The 18,274-nt window shown below is 44.2% G+C and overlaps 1 protein-coding gene and 1 pseudogene across 2 annotated transcripts; both read right to left on the bottom strand.

Moving 5' to 3' along the window:
* Positions 1-1,393: 1,393 nt before the first annotated feature.
* On the bottom strand, positions 1,394-2,766 carry LOC147891179 (choline-phosphate cytidylyltransferase 2 pseudogene; annotated as a pseudogene).
* A 1,730-nt stretch (positions 2,767-4,496) lies between these two features.
* On the bottom strand, positions 4,497-15,267 carry LOC147891178 (uncharacterized). 2 transcript variants are annotated; one of them, XM_087389969.1, is made up of 5 exons: positions 15,159-15,267; positions 14,743-14,879; positions 13,887-14,477; positions 5,240-5,297; positions 4,497-5,067 (listed from the first exon to the last, which is right to left on the bottom strand). In XM_087389969.1, the coding sequence occupies exons 3-4, from the start codon at positions 14,449-14,451 to the stop codon at positions 5,290-5,292; spliced, it is 573 nt and encodes a 190-aa protein (XP_087246095.1). In that variant the 5' UTR covers positions 14,452-14,477; positions 14,743-14,879; positions 15,159-15,267; the 3' UTR covers positions 4,497-5,067; positions 5,240-5,289. The 2 variants fall into 2 exon arrangements, with proteins under 2 accessions (XP_087246095.1, XP_087246094.1); XM_087389968.1 differs by having other exon boundaries at positions 13,887-14,879.
* Between the last annotated feature and the right edge of the window lie 3,007 nt (positions 15,268-18,274).

Genomic DNA, 18,274 nt, shown 5'->3' with positions numbered 1-18,274 from the left:
TATATTACTTTTCTAATGAAGCTCCCTAGCCAAAGAGCTTATGTCACGGAGGGGAAAAGAGGGGAAATAGGTATTTCCTCACTTTCAACGCCTATTCAAACACATTAGAACCACTAGGAAATCAATGGATGATTGTGAAGGGCAGAGGCAATACATATTACTTTTCTAATGAAGCTTCCTAGCCAAAGAGCTTATGTCACGCAGGGAAAAAGAGGGGAAATAGGTATTTCCGTTATGTTGTGCAAAATGCAGAGGGAAACACAAGGAAAATAGAGGGAACCAAAGGGAAATAGCATCCTACCCTTGAGAACCATTGATTTAACACTTCTTTAGATGGCCTGTCTCATTGATGTGACATTTCTTCCATAATTATGCTCTACCAAGGGAAAAACATTCAAATAAACCAACCGTATTTCCCGTGTCTTCCCCCTCCATGACATCAACCCATAAGCCTCCTAGGAACTAAGATCACAAATTTAGGTACATGTATCTTCTAACAAGAGTCTCTAAGACCTATCATTGTAGGACCAAAATGGTGATCTTCATAGAGCTCATCTCATAAAGTTTTCCAAACATCATTATCATAACTTGTATGGATTAACCAAATCAAATGTTGTGTGGAATGGGTAGTTAAACCCTTCTCAACACATGCATTTTGTTTATAAAAATGGCAATTAAAATCCCGTACTCGTCCATACAACATTCACCATGCGTAATCGCTCTAAAATACACTGGCCTTTGTTGCTAAGCATCATTCTGTATTGTGCTTCAAAGTAATCTACGAGAAATTTGCTAATCTTGAAACACAACCTTCAACAAAATCACATCCATGTCAAAGTATGTCCAAATAACGGTCTTGTAAGTATGACCTTCTCTATCCACAAGTGGGGGGGTTATTCCTCCTTTTGGAAGACTCGGTTTGAGACGGAGCCCAATATACATTCCTTAGGACAATACATTTGAAATCATCTCCAACGCATCCAACTAGGGAAACGAATCATCCAAGACAACATTGTAAGACAAAACCTTTGAAATCATCTCCAACGCATCCAACTAGGGAAACGAATCATCCAAGACAACATTGTAAGAGCGCAAGCTTGAGACTTGGGTCCATGCGTTCCGTTCACATTATAATAACCTTGGAGGCAGATCTCCCTCATAATTAACTTGAGTGCAAAATGTTAAGGACCTTAGACTAAGATCAACATCTGAAGCTAGCAAACCTACATCCTCAATAACAATAGCATTGTGAAGTCACTTGCACTCGTCCATTGTCTTTATGACTACACAATTGCTGTGCAATTCCCAAAACGTACAAAAAAACTTGTCCGTTCGATGAATAGTTAAGAAGCCAAGGCTCGAAACTAACAGCTGAATCTGGCAGACGCAACATCCTTGATCTGTTATTAAAATATATATATATACAAAAAAGTTTCGCTGGCAAGCCCAAAATCTGAAATGGAAATGCAGAAGAAATGGGAGAGGAATCCTGGTATAATTTGTGCCGATCAGTGAACTGTTGATGCAGCAGACAACAGTTTGGAAAGGTGTCGCCTCTTCTGTTGCCTCCTGATAAATCCCATCTGAATGCGCATCTTGATAGCACTTTCCATCGAGTGGCAGCCCTCTTCGAATTTTTCCAAGAAACCAGTCACCCAGCGATCCGCATTCTCCACCCACTCGCTGTGATGCGTGCCAGCAGTCTTCGCAACAGTATTGAGCTTCTGTCCAACGCGCTCTTGCTGCTCTTTCACTTGTTGACGCAGTTTTGACAACCCCATATTCACCCTCAATTGCTTCTCCTTCACATAGCTCACGCCAAGATCTTTCCTGGAATAGCCCCGAGCCAGGTTCCGCATCACATATTCATTGTAATCTTTCAATATGCGCATGATAAGGTCCGAGGTTGAAATTCCTTCTGTCCGCTTTGTCTCCTTGAATTTCCCGGCTGCCTTGACGAATTCATAGACATCCTTGCCAGCCCCGCTAGTATCAGCATATGGCAAAGCATCATGTGCTACATAGTCGATCTTATGCTTGTCGAGAAACTCTTGGTTGATTACCCACGGCGCATCTGGAATTACCTCATCCACCCACTTGCAATGGCGAAGCGATTCATACCGTTCCGTGTCCGTCATCACCGTCTTCCCCTTATACTTGTGTGTGACAGCATCGCTGCAGCAACCCACCAGCAGATAGGTATTCGGAAACGATATCTTCGCCTGCTCGAGAGAGCGAGCATGCCCTAAATGGAAGAGGTCATAGATCCCATCGGCGTAGACGCGAACGGGTCGATCGAGAGGCGGGTTGGCGGTATCAAAGGAAGGCTGAGGGGTAGAACGGGCAGGGGGAAGAGAAGAGGTGCGGTCTTGGTAAGAAGCATCATCCTGGGCGGCGGCGTCGTCCGGGATCTCCTCCTGCACGTCCTCAAAGATCTGCTCATGGTCATCGGGGTCGGGAAGGTGAATCTGGAGCGAATGGATAGGAGGGGAAACTTCTCCAGGGAAAAGGGCCATGGATGGCCGGGTTGGGAAACTGCAAATTTGAATGATGGTGCAAAGGGATGGACGAGGAAGGCGAGGTCAGATGGCAGCGTGAGGAGGTGAGCTGCAGTCAGCTCTCTTGCTGGCTTAGAGGAAGGCTGAACGTAAACAAACGCCTCCACAATTCTGCATCATGATATCAAAGATTGTCAAGATAAGCGAGCGCACTGAGACGTCGTTCGTTGAAGATATCACTGGCCGCTGGCGCCCCCACTCTACGCGCCAGCGGCCAGTAAGTGCCGCGTGTTGGCAACACGAGTCTGTGCCTAACAAGTCGTCGCCTGCGGTATACGTCCGACTATAATAGCATCCCTAGCATCAAATTCTACTCTCACTCATTAGCACGTCTTCAGATGACAACAATACTAAGCGAAATTCAAAGCAATTTGCAGCAAAGGCGGACCATGCCCTCTTGCATTTCCTACAAATTCCGAAGTATTATGACCCACATTCTGAAGATGGGGCTGCATTTGATATCTTGATTCGATTCTGATGTAAAAAACTGATGCAAGCAGCACAAATCACTTGTCGTGCACAGTTTACACGAAAGTGCCACTTGCAACCCCACAATCCACGACACATAAGGCATGATTCCCTAGACACCCTCCTTGTGCTGAACAAGGTCAAGGTGCCACTCGAAACAAAACCTGGAGGGGATTCACGTTGTCATATGGGCTCCACCACCAACACTCCGTATGTGGCAACTGCCAATGTACACAAGGCATGCCTCGATCCTAGTGACAAGTTCAAGAATTTAATTGCATAGCATGGATACTTTGAACAAACAGTTACACTTGTCCGATCAACAGCTATACCATGAACGATCTGGACATCACCTGATATGAAAAACCAGTAACTTTATTACCTCACTGAACAAGGCTTTTGTGAACTCTAAATGACAGAACCTGGTGGAGAAACATCCTGTTTTCAATGTAGGACCCCGAGTAAGCAAGGCATGCCACGACTCCGGACAAACAATGTGTACGCCTAGTAACCAAGGCAAGACTTACCATCTCGTTAATGCCCCGCTGCTGTTTGAGATTCAAGGGAGTCCAGAAATTCTCAGTGGATTTTTACTCAAGAAATGCTTCCAACTGTAAGCCTCAATGAACTAAACAAGGCACAAGTAGCTAAATAGTGCTAAATAACAAGTTGCAGAATGATGGGGTTGCCATCCTGCAGTCACAAGGCTGCATCATTAAAGGTGAAAATACAGAAAACCCACCCATAGGTCCTGACGAAACCTTGCTATACAATAGTGTGACTTTTCTAGTTAATCCCTCTTGCAGACGCCTACATTCACATGCGCACTGGGGGGCATAAAAACGCATTGATCAATTAATTGAACTTAGCCTACAGAAACCAAAAACATTCTGCATGTGACACCTACACACAGCCTTCTGAGAATAATAAATTATATAATTTTGTGAAGAGAAGGATGAAATCCACAAAGTCTGAAAGAGAGGAGACAACCACACAATGATTATTTTACAGAGTTTCTTCCTCTGTCACAATAGAAATTGAAGCACAAATTCAAATTTGATAGATTCTGATAATTCTGCAGAATAATAAGACCAATCAGACTAACTTAAGAAAAATGCTGCATGAAAAAAAGTATACTTTCACAAGAATCTCACCATAAGTTGCCCAATTAGTATAGCAAATCCTGTGTTCAATAGTGTGGTTAATCCACCTGACCCTTTGAGCTACAACAGTATCTTATGAAGTGACTGAAATGGCAGAAGCCTGCAATGCTCACATGCATGAAAGGATATTTTGTGTAGGGCATGGAACAGTGATTTTTTTGGGGCAAATTTTAGAAAATTTGGTGCTCCTTTGGGTTTGGGACAAGCACTTGAGATAGAAAAAATAGGAAATGTGGATTGATCATCAAAAAATAGCCATATTTTAGCGGTCTGCATCTTTTGATTGCAAAATAAAAAAGTAGTCATATTGTATATCAAATTAAATGGCAAGGCAGGATTTACATGAATACTGTGTTTGTTGCACCGTTTAACAGCTCTGTACTTATGAAAATGACAATTTTACAAAGTTATGGCTAATTTTCTCAATCAAATTTAGGGCAAGGTCGCCCACTTTAGGTCTCAAGGGTTGGGATGGCGGATAGCCCATTTGGGATATCCTTTATCAAGGGGGGTCTCCCATAAAAAAACACTGGCATGGAAGGGCCACAAGAGGACAAGAAAGGGGAAGAGGGGGGGCAGGGAGGAGGGGGGGGGACTACAAAGCATTCTTTCTTCTTGCAAAGAAAAGATTACTTCATACTTGAACATATATGTCATAACAAGGCCTACCGGAATCTTGTAGCCCCTATAGGCCGTTCATTAGATGTAAAAGGGATTCTACAATCAAAGCGTTGAACCTGCCAAAACTTGACTGCTGCTGTAAGAAAAAAACACTGATACCAGTGCTACAACAAGCCCAGAAGATTCAAGAGCCTTTCTCGAGTCTTTGCATCAGCTTCATTGACACCACTCCCTTCTTACCCCTCCATACCCACACACTGCGTGCATGCAAAAAAGAGGTATAAAGTACATACGTCATGATAAGGTCTAACATTATCTTGTTGCCCCTAGAGGCCAATTCATTAGATGTGATAAGTTTTTGTGATGACAGCATTCAACCTTAACTGCTGCTACAAGGAAAAAACAGACACCATTGCAGAAACTTCTTACATCCTAATGTGATGCGATCCATTCAAGATTACAGTAGGAGAGTTGGAACTTCATGATTCTGCAAACCACCAAAGACAAGTCTGAGATCAGTTTCGTTAACAAACTATGCATATGCCTCTGTTTGTGTGCATGCATTTTGTGTGTGCATGTGTGTGTGTGGCACGGCAAGTGAGCTCTCTATTCATCAACCCCAGGACCAGAAAATTGGAAACTGCACACGAAAATATAAATCCACTAAAGCACAAACCAAAGCATGACTGCATAACACAAGAGACTCATCCAAACAATAAAATGTCCTACATGACGTTTTGCCTGTGTGAGGTCTGGGGCTTCCATACATCTCTGGTAAACCTTACCAGTCAGCTGCCCTATTTTCTACCAATCACCTAAGGGCCTACCCATCAGGCTGGCCACTTAACCAACCAGCAAGGCTATAAAAAGGATATACATGCATACATAGATTTGAATATGTATATGTACATATGTTTGTGCGCACACGCTTTTCTTTAGTGAAAATATGTCTGTACACACACACAAACACACATACATGTCTATATGCATTTATAGATATATATGCATATGGACGTGTGTGTGTGTGTGTGTGTGTTCCACACTGCGACAGCTATGAATGTACATTCTTCTAACCCTTTTCACACAAAAAATGTGTGTGTGTGTGTGTGTGTGTTCCACCCATGCTTGAAGATAGTCCAGGCTGTTGTACTTCATCCATATTGTCCGTGGTCACAAATTTTCCTTCTAAAAAGCAACCTGCCTGCAAGCTGCTCACAAGAGTGGCAATGCGTACCAAATACATACACCAGGCCTATAGTGGGTCACTGTCTGAAACCGGCCTTCAGTTAACTTATGGGCAGTAAACGGTAACTAACTTAGCATCCACATCATTTACAGCCACATTGCATATCTGTCAACCACTTTATTAAACACGAAACCACTAAGAAACAACTTTGAAAAGAAACTGGATGGAGGCTAAAGTGCCCCTGCTCAATGGAACCAAACACGACACACCACACTCGCCCCAAACACTTTCGCACCCCTTTCGGTATTTATTTAATTCTTCAAAAGTGGAATTCTGCTTTACACCCTTGAACTATTCTGTTTGGATTTTCCACTACCAGAGTCAACACTCGGCCTCTGCCTGCATCCAATTCCAGTGCACCACTAGTACCCAAGTGCCCAAGGTCAAAACTAAGGCGTTTCTCAACAACTGTGGCACCTGAATGTGACAAGGCATCAGTGCAAATCCTTAGAAGTGCTCAAATAGCCTCAAGGCATCAAACTGCAACCAAACTGTCTCTCTGACACTAACCAGGCATACCCTCTGTGACTGGGTATCTTCTTACAGCCTGTAGGGCCCAGAAAGAACTCCCAACAACAAAATGCCAAGCAACAAGCTTCCAAAATAGCAAATGCAAATCAAAAGGAAACCAAACTTCCGTACCCGCTGTCCATGGGCGAGGGGCAAGCTCTCCCCCCCCACCTGTCCTCTATCCAAGCCCCCAGCAGAGCACATATGGCTTCCATGCAGGAAGAGAGAGAGAAAGAGAGAGAAGAGCAAGGCTCAAGGGTGCGGAGGCCAGAAACAGGAGAGAGAAGCTGTTCTGCAAAAGAGAGAACCCCAAAATGGAAGCAAGAAGTCCCGAGCAGCTCCGAATGCCTGCCTCGAAGTGCGTACCAGCTCCAAAACAGCCCATACAGCAGCAGATCCAGTCCGTACAGCAAGAAGGGTCCATACAGCAAATACGAAGGTCCGTACAACAGCGAAAAGCTCCTCAAGATGCATGCCAATGGTAGAAACAGTCATACAACTAGAGAGCAGCTGCCTTGGACTGTGTGCCAGCAAATCTGAAGCAAGAGAGCAGCCTTGGAATGCGTGCTAGCAAGCTTGGACCTTGGGATTTGTGAAAAACAGCTGTACAACAATGAAGCTACATGTTGGAAAATGTGTGGGAGGGTGAAGGGGGGAAGAAGCTTGTGTGGCGGATTGCCACATGGCCCCTCATTAATGCTCTAACCCTCCAAACCAATGAAACAGTTGGTTTGCCTCTAATTAAAATCCTAACCCTCCTAACCAATGTTTCTCTTGGGCCTAAAACTTAGAGCCCTCACTTTCCTAGCATCTGGGCCTAGTGGGTGCACTGAGAATTGGACTAGGAACTTCTAGGAACTGTGGGCTTCCTCTAGGCCAGTCCCCTTGGTCAAAGTAACCATGGAAGTAGCCACGGGGTTAGCTACACATGAAATTCACGTCCCCGTGACATACCCCCCTCGAGACAGAAAACAAACTTGTTTGCTTCTACAAAATACAGTAAATAAACAACAATGAAAGAGGCATAAATCCATACCAGATAATACATGATCTGTGATATACAACTACAATGAATATATGGTCTAGAAGAGTGTGAATCCATCCATATATCCATGCATCATTTGTGTGGAGTGACTAGTACACTCATCATAGAGGTTCCATGGCAGAAATACTGTCAGCAAAACCAATACCTCAGGTGAGAGCCATAGGGTCACCAAGCAACCTCTAGATATCCTATGAGTTGTATGTATCATGAGGGAGTGGACGTGCTACCCCCTCTATCCTGTACCGCAGTGGGCCCAAGATGAAATGCTTCCAAGTAGAGCTGCAATACCCTAGGTGAATCTGCCCATTCACTTTCCTCCATCCACTTGGCTTCCAGTGCTGAGTAGTTCTAAAACTTAACAAGATACCTTCTGGAAACTCTACCTCTAGCATCCAAAAGTGCTCCCTTCCTGTGGTGCCAAGGTATACCCAGCAAAACATCACACCCATTCAGCAGCATAATGTAGAACTCCTCAATGTCCACGTAGCTGTGAATGTGCATGCGGAGCCTCCCAATGATCAGTGTAACTGACTTGCAGTGCCATGGGCATATCTGCAGCACATAGTGGCCCCATCTCTTTTGCCTTTATGCCCAAATTTTCCAGCCAGCTCTGATGATATATATTTTTGCTCTTGCGCCTAGATCAAAGAAGAACAAAGCGGTTTGGTCACAGATTTTCCCCACGCTCTGCATAACTCCGTGGCATCCACATCCTGTATGACTCCAGTGACATCTAGTATAAGACCAGTAGTGGGTTTGAGCGTTTTACCCCTATGGTCATCCCTCTTTTCTCCCTTGTTCTCACTTGGATCTGACGAGGGAAACCTCCTCTTTCTATGTGGGCATTCATGTGCTCGGGTGGCCCTGTTCCTTGCATATGAAACATTTGTTGGCATCATAGAGGGCCTTCTTCTCTTCCGCTGACATCTTCTTTCGAGGCGATCCTCGCCTCTGTCCTACAACAAATCTAGACTTGATGGGCTGCTCAAATTTTCTGAAATGTTTATGGCCTCACTGCTTGCTGCCCCAAAGTTTTTGTGCTTCCTGGTTGTTGCCCTTCAAGCCTGAAGTCTTCCCCTGCGAGAGGGCATAAGCTGTCGTGGCCTTTTCTATCAGTTGGGACATATTGGAGACTTTGGTTTTGGTGCAGTAGTCCCGAATTTCCTTTGGCAGCCCACAACAATACTTCTCGATCTGGTCGGACAGCTCCACATGCCTATAAGAACTCAGGGGCAGCAAGGCTTCCCAAAAAAATTTATTGTACTCTTCGAGGTTCTTACAGTTCGCGGCATCCAGCTTATGCCATGCTGTCATTATATCCACTTCAAAAGTGGTGGTGAGCCAAGCAGATGAGAAGACTTGCTTGAACTCAACCCAATTGGTAGGGGCTTTATCCTACAAGAGCAAATTGGTCCACCATTGAAGTGCATTGCCCTTGAGAAATGTGGCTGCCCTCCTGACCTTTGATGACTCCGTGAAGTTCCCACCAGCATAGGCAGCATCAAATTGTTGCACAGAAGTCAATGCTTTCAGCATGTCCTGTGTCCCATTGAATGTCTCAAATTTGACAACAGCCCCACCCTCTTTGTAGTCTTTCAATTTGCCCTTGGGTGCAATGTTGTCATACACAAGTGGCTGCAAATAAGGGGGTGGCATCATCTGGTCCAAACTCTGTGCATTACTGCCGACTCCCATAACTGAATTGACCATTTTAGGTCCCATTCCCTGCATCTGTGGCATATTCATGGAACCACATCATCATTCTTGGCATCCCCATCTGCATTCCGGGCTGCATCCCTATGTTTGCATACATCATGTTGGCATTTGCAGCCGGCATACCCCCCCATCATTTGTTGCTGAAAATTTTGCATTCCTGGCTGAAGACTTCCCAGGCATACCTAGCCCTTCTATGGGCTCTCCCACCATTGCTTGGAAGACTGACCCTCCTCCGTAATATCTTGGGTGCATCATTGGAGGGGGAAAGGGCTGCCATCCATAACTCACTGACTGAAAATTGTTGCCTTGTGGGGCATTCCCCATGCCAAAAGCAACTGAGGGCATTACAGGTGGAGTCATGTGTGGCTGTCCACTTGAAGGTGCTTCATTGTGCATAAGCCTTTTCTTCTTGTGCTTCTTCTTGGCCGCCTTTTTGCTCTTGGGAGGGGCATCCAGTATCTTGACCAGATTCTGGGTCAATTGTGTCAAAGTACCAACTGCACTTGCCAATTTCATCTTGAAGAGAACTTTTGCCTCTAGTTCTTCCACCTCATCAGCTTCATCTTGAGATACCTCAGTGGCATGCCCCGAAAGAACATGCTGCCCCTCATAATTCTGTTCTTCTTCACCCTCACTAGTGTTATGCTCCTCAAAGCTATCTTTTTCGTGCCCTAAGATAGTCAATGATCTCTCACAGTGTGACATGCTTGCTATTTATTTGGCTGTAACAAAAATGCAATGGGGGCTTTCTTCACCAAACACTACCGTGGCTCACCTCTGTAGGAAGGTGGTGACTGTCCCGGCAAAGGAACCACTGAAATCGGCCTTCAGTTAACTAAAGGACAGTTAACTGTAACTAACTTAGCATCCACGTCATTTACAGCTACATTACATATCTTTCAACCACTTCATTAAACACAAAATCACTTAGAAACAACTTTGAAAAGAAAATGGACGGAGGCCTGAGTGCCCCTACTCAATGGAACCAAACACGACACACCAGACTAGCCCCAAACACTTTGGCACTTTCGGTATTTATTTAATTCTTCAAAAGTGGAATTCTACTTTACAACAAGGGTGCACCCTTGTACTGTTCTGCTTGCATTTTTTGCTACTAGAGCCAATACTTGGTCTCAGTCTGCATCCAATTCCAGTGCACCACTAATCCCCAAGTGCCAGGGTAAAAACTAAGGCCTTTCTCAATAACTATGGCACCTAACTGTGACAAGGTATCAATGCGAATCCCTAGAAGTGCTTAAATAGCCTCAAGGCATAAAACTGCAACCAAACTGTCTCTCTGACACTAACTAGTGACAGCCTGTAGGGCCCAGAAAGAATGCAAAGCAACAAGCTTCCAAAATAGCAAATGCAAATTGAAAGGAAACCAAACTTCCGTACCCGATGTCCGTGGACGAGGAGCGAGCTCTATAATGAAGACCAAAAGTCGGTCTAGTTAGTGGGGGTTAGGATAATTAGTACTTGGGGGTGTTTGCAAGATAGAGGAGTCCAAAGGGATGAGGAGGTACTATATAAGTACCGTCCTCTCATGTACAAGGACACTTTTTACTGTGACATCTAATCCTATCTACTCTCCCTTCCTCCTTGCCTACGCTCACTCACTCTCTCTCCCTTCACCACTCCCTCTCAATCTCTCCCTCTCTTTCCCACCTCATCCTCTCTCTCCTACCCCTTCTCCTCCCTTTTCCCCCTATCTCTCTCCCCTTCTGCTAGTCTATCCCCCTTCTCCAAATCTGCCCCTACCCCCTTTTCTACATTGGTATCAGAGCCCAAGCTCTTGGCACCTTTCTACCTCGTTTCTGCTAATTGTCGTACTATCATTGGAATCTTTCATCAGTTTCAAGAGTGGTGAACTGTATTGCTTTTGACTGGGCAAAGAGCAGCCAACTGAGCAGAACCACCGTACAACGACTATCCAATTCACAACGTCGCCCATCTGTTGCCTCCTTTATTGAGAGTCTCATGGAAGAGATAAACGTCGAAGAGATAAACGGATGCAATCGTCACCCATTGAATTTGCTATCGTGATGCTCGGACGACCATTCTCTCACTCTATTTCGTCGTTGGCGCTGCAGACCTCGTTGCCCATCCAACTCTTTGATGATGATATAAAGCCCTATAGTTCGCCTGGGAGAGAGACGAAGGCATGTGATGGAGCAAGCTTCCTTGCCGCACCATGCCTGCTCTGCCCATGCCGTGCGTTACCCCCGATCGTCTCCCTAATCTCTCAGCCCACCTATCTACTCTCAACTGGCATGTCATCAGCTGGCCCGTCATCGTCGCTCGCCACCTTTGCCAAGCCCTCGCCGTCACCAAGCTGTTGACGTTCCGTCCGTCGCCTGCTGCTTCATGTTGCCAGTTACCGTACGCCACCCCGTTGCCACCCATGCACTGTCCACCCGCTCCCATCCTTGCCGCCTTGCAAAGCTTAGGTTCGCTACGTAGGTGAGACTAACAGTGGGGGGTTCGTTGGTTGGTTAGGTTTAGGTTTAGTTAGTGGGGTGGGTTAGGTTAGTAGATTGGGTTAGTTACTGAGGTTACGTTAGTAGATCCAGTTAACCTAACTAGGTTCAATTAGTAGGTTAGTTGGGTTAGGTTGGATCAACTAAACTAGGGTGAGATTAAGTCATGGCTAGGTTAGGCTAGACTAACTACCTATTCTAACTGTCCTAGAGGTCTTTAGGTCAGTGGACTAACTGTCCTAGGTAACCCAGGCCCCCCCCCCAAAAACAAAAACAAACAAAAAACAAAACAAAACAAAACAAAAAGGGGGAAAATTCAAAAATTTCCAGCCTCTTTTAGGGGCTTCCATAGCCCTATTTTGGCTTATCCAGGTCCCGTTTCACAGCTTCTTCATCGACCTTTCTCTCGAGCTTCTCCATTGACATTTTCGTGGTTCTAAACACTATATCAGTTTCGGAATTTCTTTGCAGGTAAAGCCATACATTCAAGCTTCCTCTCTCTCCCGTGGCAGTTCACCATGGCACCCCCCGTCCCCCTCGAGTCACTTGATGATAGTGGTGAGGCTGCTCAGCATAAGCACTTGCCTTCCACAGTGGATGCATCCACTAGTGGTACAAATGTTCATACTACCACTCATGCCCTCTCTCCTACATCTCGGGTTGTTCAAACTCAATTCCTTGCAACATTCTCCTCCATGCTCCAGCAGGATACATCTTTACAGTTGGGACAATCCAATGCAACAGTTGGTTTGCCCCTCATTACAATCGTAACCCTCCTAACATTTAGACCCCTGACTTTCCTAGTATTCGAGCCTAGTGGGTGCATGCTTCCTCTAGGCCAACCCCCCTCGCCAAAGCAACCATGGAAGTAGCCACGGGGTTAGCTACACATGAAATTCACGTCCCCTTGAGAGTGTCCCAAGGTGCAAAACCAATATGGAAGACATGATGCCTACAAGACGCAAACATGTGGCATATCCTCACATAAGATTGCTTGTATCAAGCATTGTGTGATGGGAAAATCCCTGCAAGCACACCAAGTTGGGATTGAACTTTCAGGACAGTCGAAAGCACACTGCCACATTAGCCATTAAGCTATTAGAGTATTACCCTTTCGACAACTGGCAATAATTACTAAGCATTGGATGTACCACCCATGTGAATGACTTTAATGGTTAAGGATTGTGAATAAGAGCATGAACTTGGACCTACCAAATTTTGTTGATCTAGTTTACTGGGAGCCCTCTAGAGGTTCTTTTCTTGAGAACAAGATTATTGAATTCCTCGTCAGGTCCAAAGTGAAACTCTCTGGGTACGGAAAACATGGACGAGGAAGATGGAGACGGTGTATAATTGCCAAGAAAGCATGCCAGCCAGAATTGAGTATACCTCGTCCACATTCAACCATGGTGTACATGACATCATCATAGAGACCATCAGTTCCAGTACAAAATCAGTCGTGAACATAACTGAGACACCACCACGAGTACTCGTTTGAATAATGATCCGTGTGTAGAGCAATGCAGCGACACCTCGCAGAACTTGAGCCTTGTACGAGCACCACAACTGCTCGATCGAACATTGATCCACATGCAAAGTCGCAATAAAACGTGGAGATACCATCGTGAATAACACCATGGTCAGAGCAACATCAATAACAACAAAATTAAAGACCTGAACAATGACTAACAATGTTTAACAGTGATCTGTGTCAAGAATGTTCAGACACGACAAGACGGAAAGCCAAAAAGATCGCTCAGTCATTGCTGACCTACCAAAAGATTGAGTGTCAAACCAACAGATTTTCCAAGGTATTTCGAGACTGAAATTCTCGCCCCCGCGCCCGCGAAGTTTTTAAAAGAAAAGCGTATCCTCACTTGATGGACCCTAACGATTCGGAATGCACACAGACAGAAAGCTTACGGAAAGAATGAGGCACATTTTCGCCTACACGATTTCAAACCTATTTAATCCATTAGGAAACAGTGTGCCACAGAGCGGATGGCTGAGCAGCATTGTGCACCAAAACCAGAAAGTATGAGGGTATACAGAGCAGTATAAGACGGGATAGAACCCTACCCCCTGGAAACGGTATCCCCAAGGTGAACGGTGCCAGAAACCCGGTGATACCATGGACAACCATATAATCGGAGACGAAGAGGTCACCGGCTAGCAGCAGCTGATAATTGAGGGTGAGGAGCGAGGAATGTCTCTTGATATCTTGCTCGGAGGTGACAAGGACGTAGCTATCATTGATAAAGGAGGGAATGCGAAATGCAAGGGGGAGGGAGGAGAGAAGATCGAGCGGGAGGTTGAAGGGAACCACCTGGTAGTGGAGGAGGTGGAGGTTGGAGGCGGAAACGGGGGAGGTAAAGGCGAGGGGGGTATCGACGGAGACGAAGTAGGTGCAATTGAAGCAGGAGGTGACCTTGAGGAGCAAGAAGAGGTTGTCGATGATGGGAAAATGCTGATGAGCACTGTCGAATGCAGGAGGAAGCCTGGTTGGGATAGGAAGCACCCAAGGGAAGGGCAGAGCGGTGGGAAAGAAAGGGGGAAGCTCAGACCATTGCAAAGGGTGAGCCATGGTGCAAGTTACGAACAGAAAGAGTAGACAGACGAATGACGAAGCTGCGCTTGGAGCCATCAAAGCTATTGGTCGGTTCCAAGCACCTACAGATTTCAACGATTGCTTCGATAGTCGGAAAATTGCATTGCGATTCCATCACAGAATTTTAAATTTCAACGATTGCTTCGATAATCGGAAGATTGCATTGCGATTCCATCACAGAATTTTAGCATTGAACAGTGGACTGAAAGAGGAATTCCTGAACTACTCGAGTCGGGAACGGATTGAATCGATGAAGGAGTTGAACTGATTCAGCCGCATATTTACTTGAATCGCGAACGGATTGAATCGATGATCAAGAGAATTTACTTGAAAATTGCGAACGGATTGAATCGATGATCAAGAAGTTCAATGATCCGGAGCTCGGGATTCAATCATCCGGGCAAAACCTATCTTGATCCGGAGCACAAAGCTTGTCAAATATCCGGCCCCGGGGAAGACGAAACCTGCGCAAGAACGTAACAAACGACACAATCGCACCTCAAACCGAGCAATCCGACCAAAACCTCAAGAAACGTGACGGATATGAAGAGATTTCCAGTAAATGCGAGCAAAGAATGAAACAAAATTTGCACAATCCGAGCTCAAGCGCACATCGAAGATACGAACGACGACGGATTTCATTCATAGGAACGACGTTTAAACGGATTGCAAGCAACGAATCCGACCGAAACGTCAGAAAAACTCAGCAGTGGTAAATGAAATGACGGAAATGAAGGGATTACTTAGGTGCAGATCGAAGATGCTAACGACACAGGTGTGATGACTGTAAAACAGATTGGAAGCAATGAATGCTGCGTGAAAGAATTTTTGTAGGTCCAAGAATGTAACAGAACGAAGAATGAAACGGAAAATGGAGGTGAAAGTGCAGTTTGAACTTTGCAGAATCAATCGGCGAAGATGACCTAAAGTTACTAAGGTCCACTATTCCGGTGTTTTATCAAACTCTTAAAGGAAAAAAACGAACGAATAAGACATAAGACACTAAACATGAGCAAATATATGAGCAAATATATGAATAAGGTGATACTCACATAGCTAATAATAACTATCTTCTTGCACTCTATACAATATTGTCACATGGACTACAACCTTATGCATAAACGTGTCTTCATCCTTCTATGTTGCATCCAGCTTGGATTTCTTTGCTTTCTAGCATCGAGAACATGCATCAAAAGAGAGGAATGTTGTAAGAATTCATATTGAAAACAAGAAATTTTGAATAGACGAGTAAGAAACATATTTATATGATAATATATAATATAATTTTTATAACCACACTTAGTGTGGGCGGGGAGGTGGCACGCTTTCTTCCCCAAAAAGTTATAATCCGAATAAGTCTTGTGAATGAATAAGATATTGACATAATACCTACTAATTTTCTTCCTTATATATAGCTTCATCGATTTATCACTTGAATTCGCAAATAAGCCCCTCCCTCGTCAATTTTTGTTGCATTTCCATGGTCTCTCGATTTCTCCTATAGATCACAATTGTCGTTTTATAGATTGCCACACATAGTATCAACTGGTCGTAATGCTAGCAAACCACCAATCCAACAATCTAATTAGACTACAGGCTGATGAAAACTTGAATCAAATCAAGAAGCAAAGTGGGGAAATATTGGTCAATCCTTGCTTAATGCAATTGAGAGATTACAAGTAAGGATTGCAGCATCAAAGTACCTTTTGATTCAAGATGCGTAAACACAAGCAGGTTTTTGGATTATCACTTGAATTACTTGTAGGAACAAATGAAAGATGATCTAGCGCTACTTGTGTTTGTGAATTTTCGCCCTAACGCCTTATTGTATTGGATTGTTGCTCCTTGCTCAAGAACCTGTGCTATGATGCTGCTCCAATTTTCAACAATTGGGAGCTAGTTATATATTTATTTTTAGTTAGCCATTAATTAGTTTGCATGAAGAGAATTTTGTAGCTCAATCAAATGCATGCACTGCAAAAGATCTAAATGCTAGTCTGCAAGGGGCTTTCGAGACTTCCCGGTTGACCTTAGGAATTTGTTGACTGGTGATACCCAGCAATATTGAGTGGCCAATGAATGGAACTTCAACACTTGCATAGGATAATTGGACATCACACTAGCTGTATCACAATCGATTGAGACCTGTTTGCGCCTGCTTGTGGAAATTTGAAGGATCAATTCCGAGACCCAGATTTGCTTTCTTGCCATGAATCATCATGGTCTTGATGACCACCTAGCTTGGAAACCATTTGCTAGATGATAAACATGTTTCTGAAGCTTTCTTTTTTTCATTGTCACAATCATGCAAGCCTAGAAATTCACCACATTGCTGGAGGCATAGCTTTTGTGGTCTCAAAAATTGAAATCCACTGATAAACTAGATATGAGTTCTAAAGCTTTGAAACATCCAATTGATTCTTCCTCCTCAAACTACATGAATCCTTAAGCTTGCCACAACAAAGCCAATGCAAGGGATACATTAGTAAGAGAATAGAAGGTCTAAATCGAAGAACCATGCGTGAGGCATACGTAGATAATAAATCTATCTACGGTACAAGACTAAGCAATATTTAGCCAGACCAATTTCATCTGCCACAATATGTTGGGGATAAAGGCACAATGTGCTATCCCTTGTATAAGCGGTACTGCCATGTCACTGTGCCACATCATCACCTTATCCAAGGCAATAAGTGAAGTCATTAGAGACTTTTTGCTTCCCACAAAACTTGTGCTCTCTTTTAGCTCTCTCCACCCTTTCAACTGGTAGCAAGGAGCGGAAGCAAGAAGAAAGAAGGAATAAGGGTGGAGAGAGAGCTAAAAGAGAGCACAAGTTTTGTGGGAAGCAAAAAGTCTCTAATGACTTCCCTTATTGCCTTTTTTATATAAAGAAGAGGATAAAGTGATGACATGGCAGTACCACTTATACAAGGGATAGCACATTGTGCCTTTATCCCTAACAATCTCCCACTTAAAGGCCAATGTGCCTAAAAGTAAAAGGGAGGAATGTACAAATATATATAATACAAGAGAAACTCAGCATGAGAATCGTAACCAACACCCATCTGTCCTATGCAATGTGCAAAGCATTGCAGATTAAGACTTTTGGTCATAAGATTTGCAGGATTGTCATCAGTGTGCACTTTGACAAGCTGAATGCGCTTATCATCAAGCAACTCTTTGATAAAATGATATTTCACCTCAATGTGTTTCGTCTTGGCATGAAACACAGGATTACGTGCTAGCTTAATAACACTCTGGCTATCACAATGCAAAATAGGAACCTCTCTTGATAAACCAATATCTCCCACTAGACGAGATAACCATATGGCTTCTTTGCACGCCTCTGTGGATGCAACATATTCTGCCTCTGTTGTAGATAAAGCAATGCATTTCTGCAACCGAGAGATCCATGAAATAGCATCACCCCCTAAGGTGAAGACATATCCAGTAGTAGACTTTCTTTTATCTACACATCCTGCAAAGTCTGAGTTTGTGAATCCATGAAGAACCAAGTCTGTCTTCCCAAAACAAATGCACACATGCATTGTGCCCTTAAGATATCTCATGATATCTTTCACGGCTTCCCAATGCTTCTTGCCAAGTGTTGCTATGTATCTACTGCCAACTCCCACTTCAAAGGCAATATCTGGACGTGTAGCCACCATTGCATACATGAGACTACCAACCGTGGATGCAGAAGGAATCTTGGCCATTTCAGCCCTTTCATCGTCTGACTGTGGGCTGTCTTTCTCACTGAGTTTCACATATGGAGGCAATGGAGTACTAAGAATCTTGCCTCCCTCCATATTGAAACGCTGCAAAACCTTGCCAATGTATTCCTTCTGAGACAAATAGA

This window comes from Dipteris shenzhenensis, chromosome 18 (assembly GCF_047967505.1).
Source record: "Dipteris shenzhenensis isolate YYH24624 ecotype China chromosome 18, Dip_SZ_1.0, whole genome shotgun sequence".
NCBI classification, from domain to species: Eukaryota; Viridiplantae; Streptophyta; class Polypodiopsida; order Gleicheniales; family Dipteridaceae; genus Dipteris; species Dipteris shenzhenensis.
This window is presented reverse-complemented; position numbering and strand designations above follow the sequence as displayed.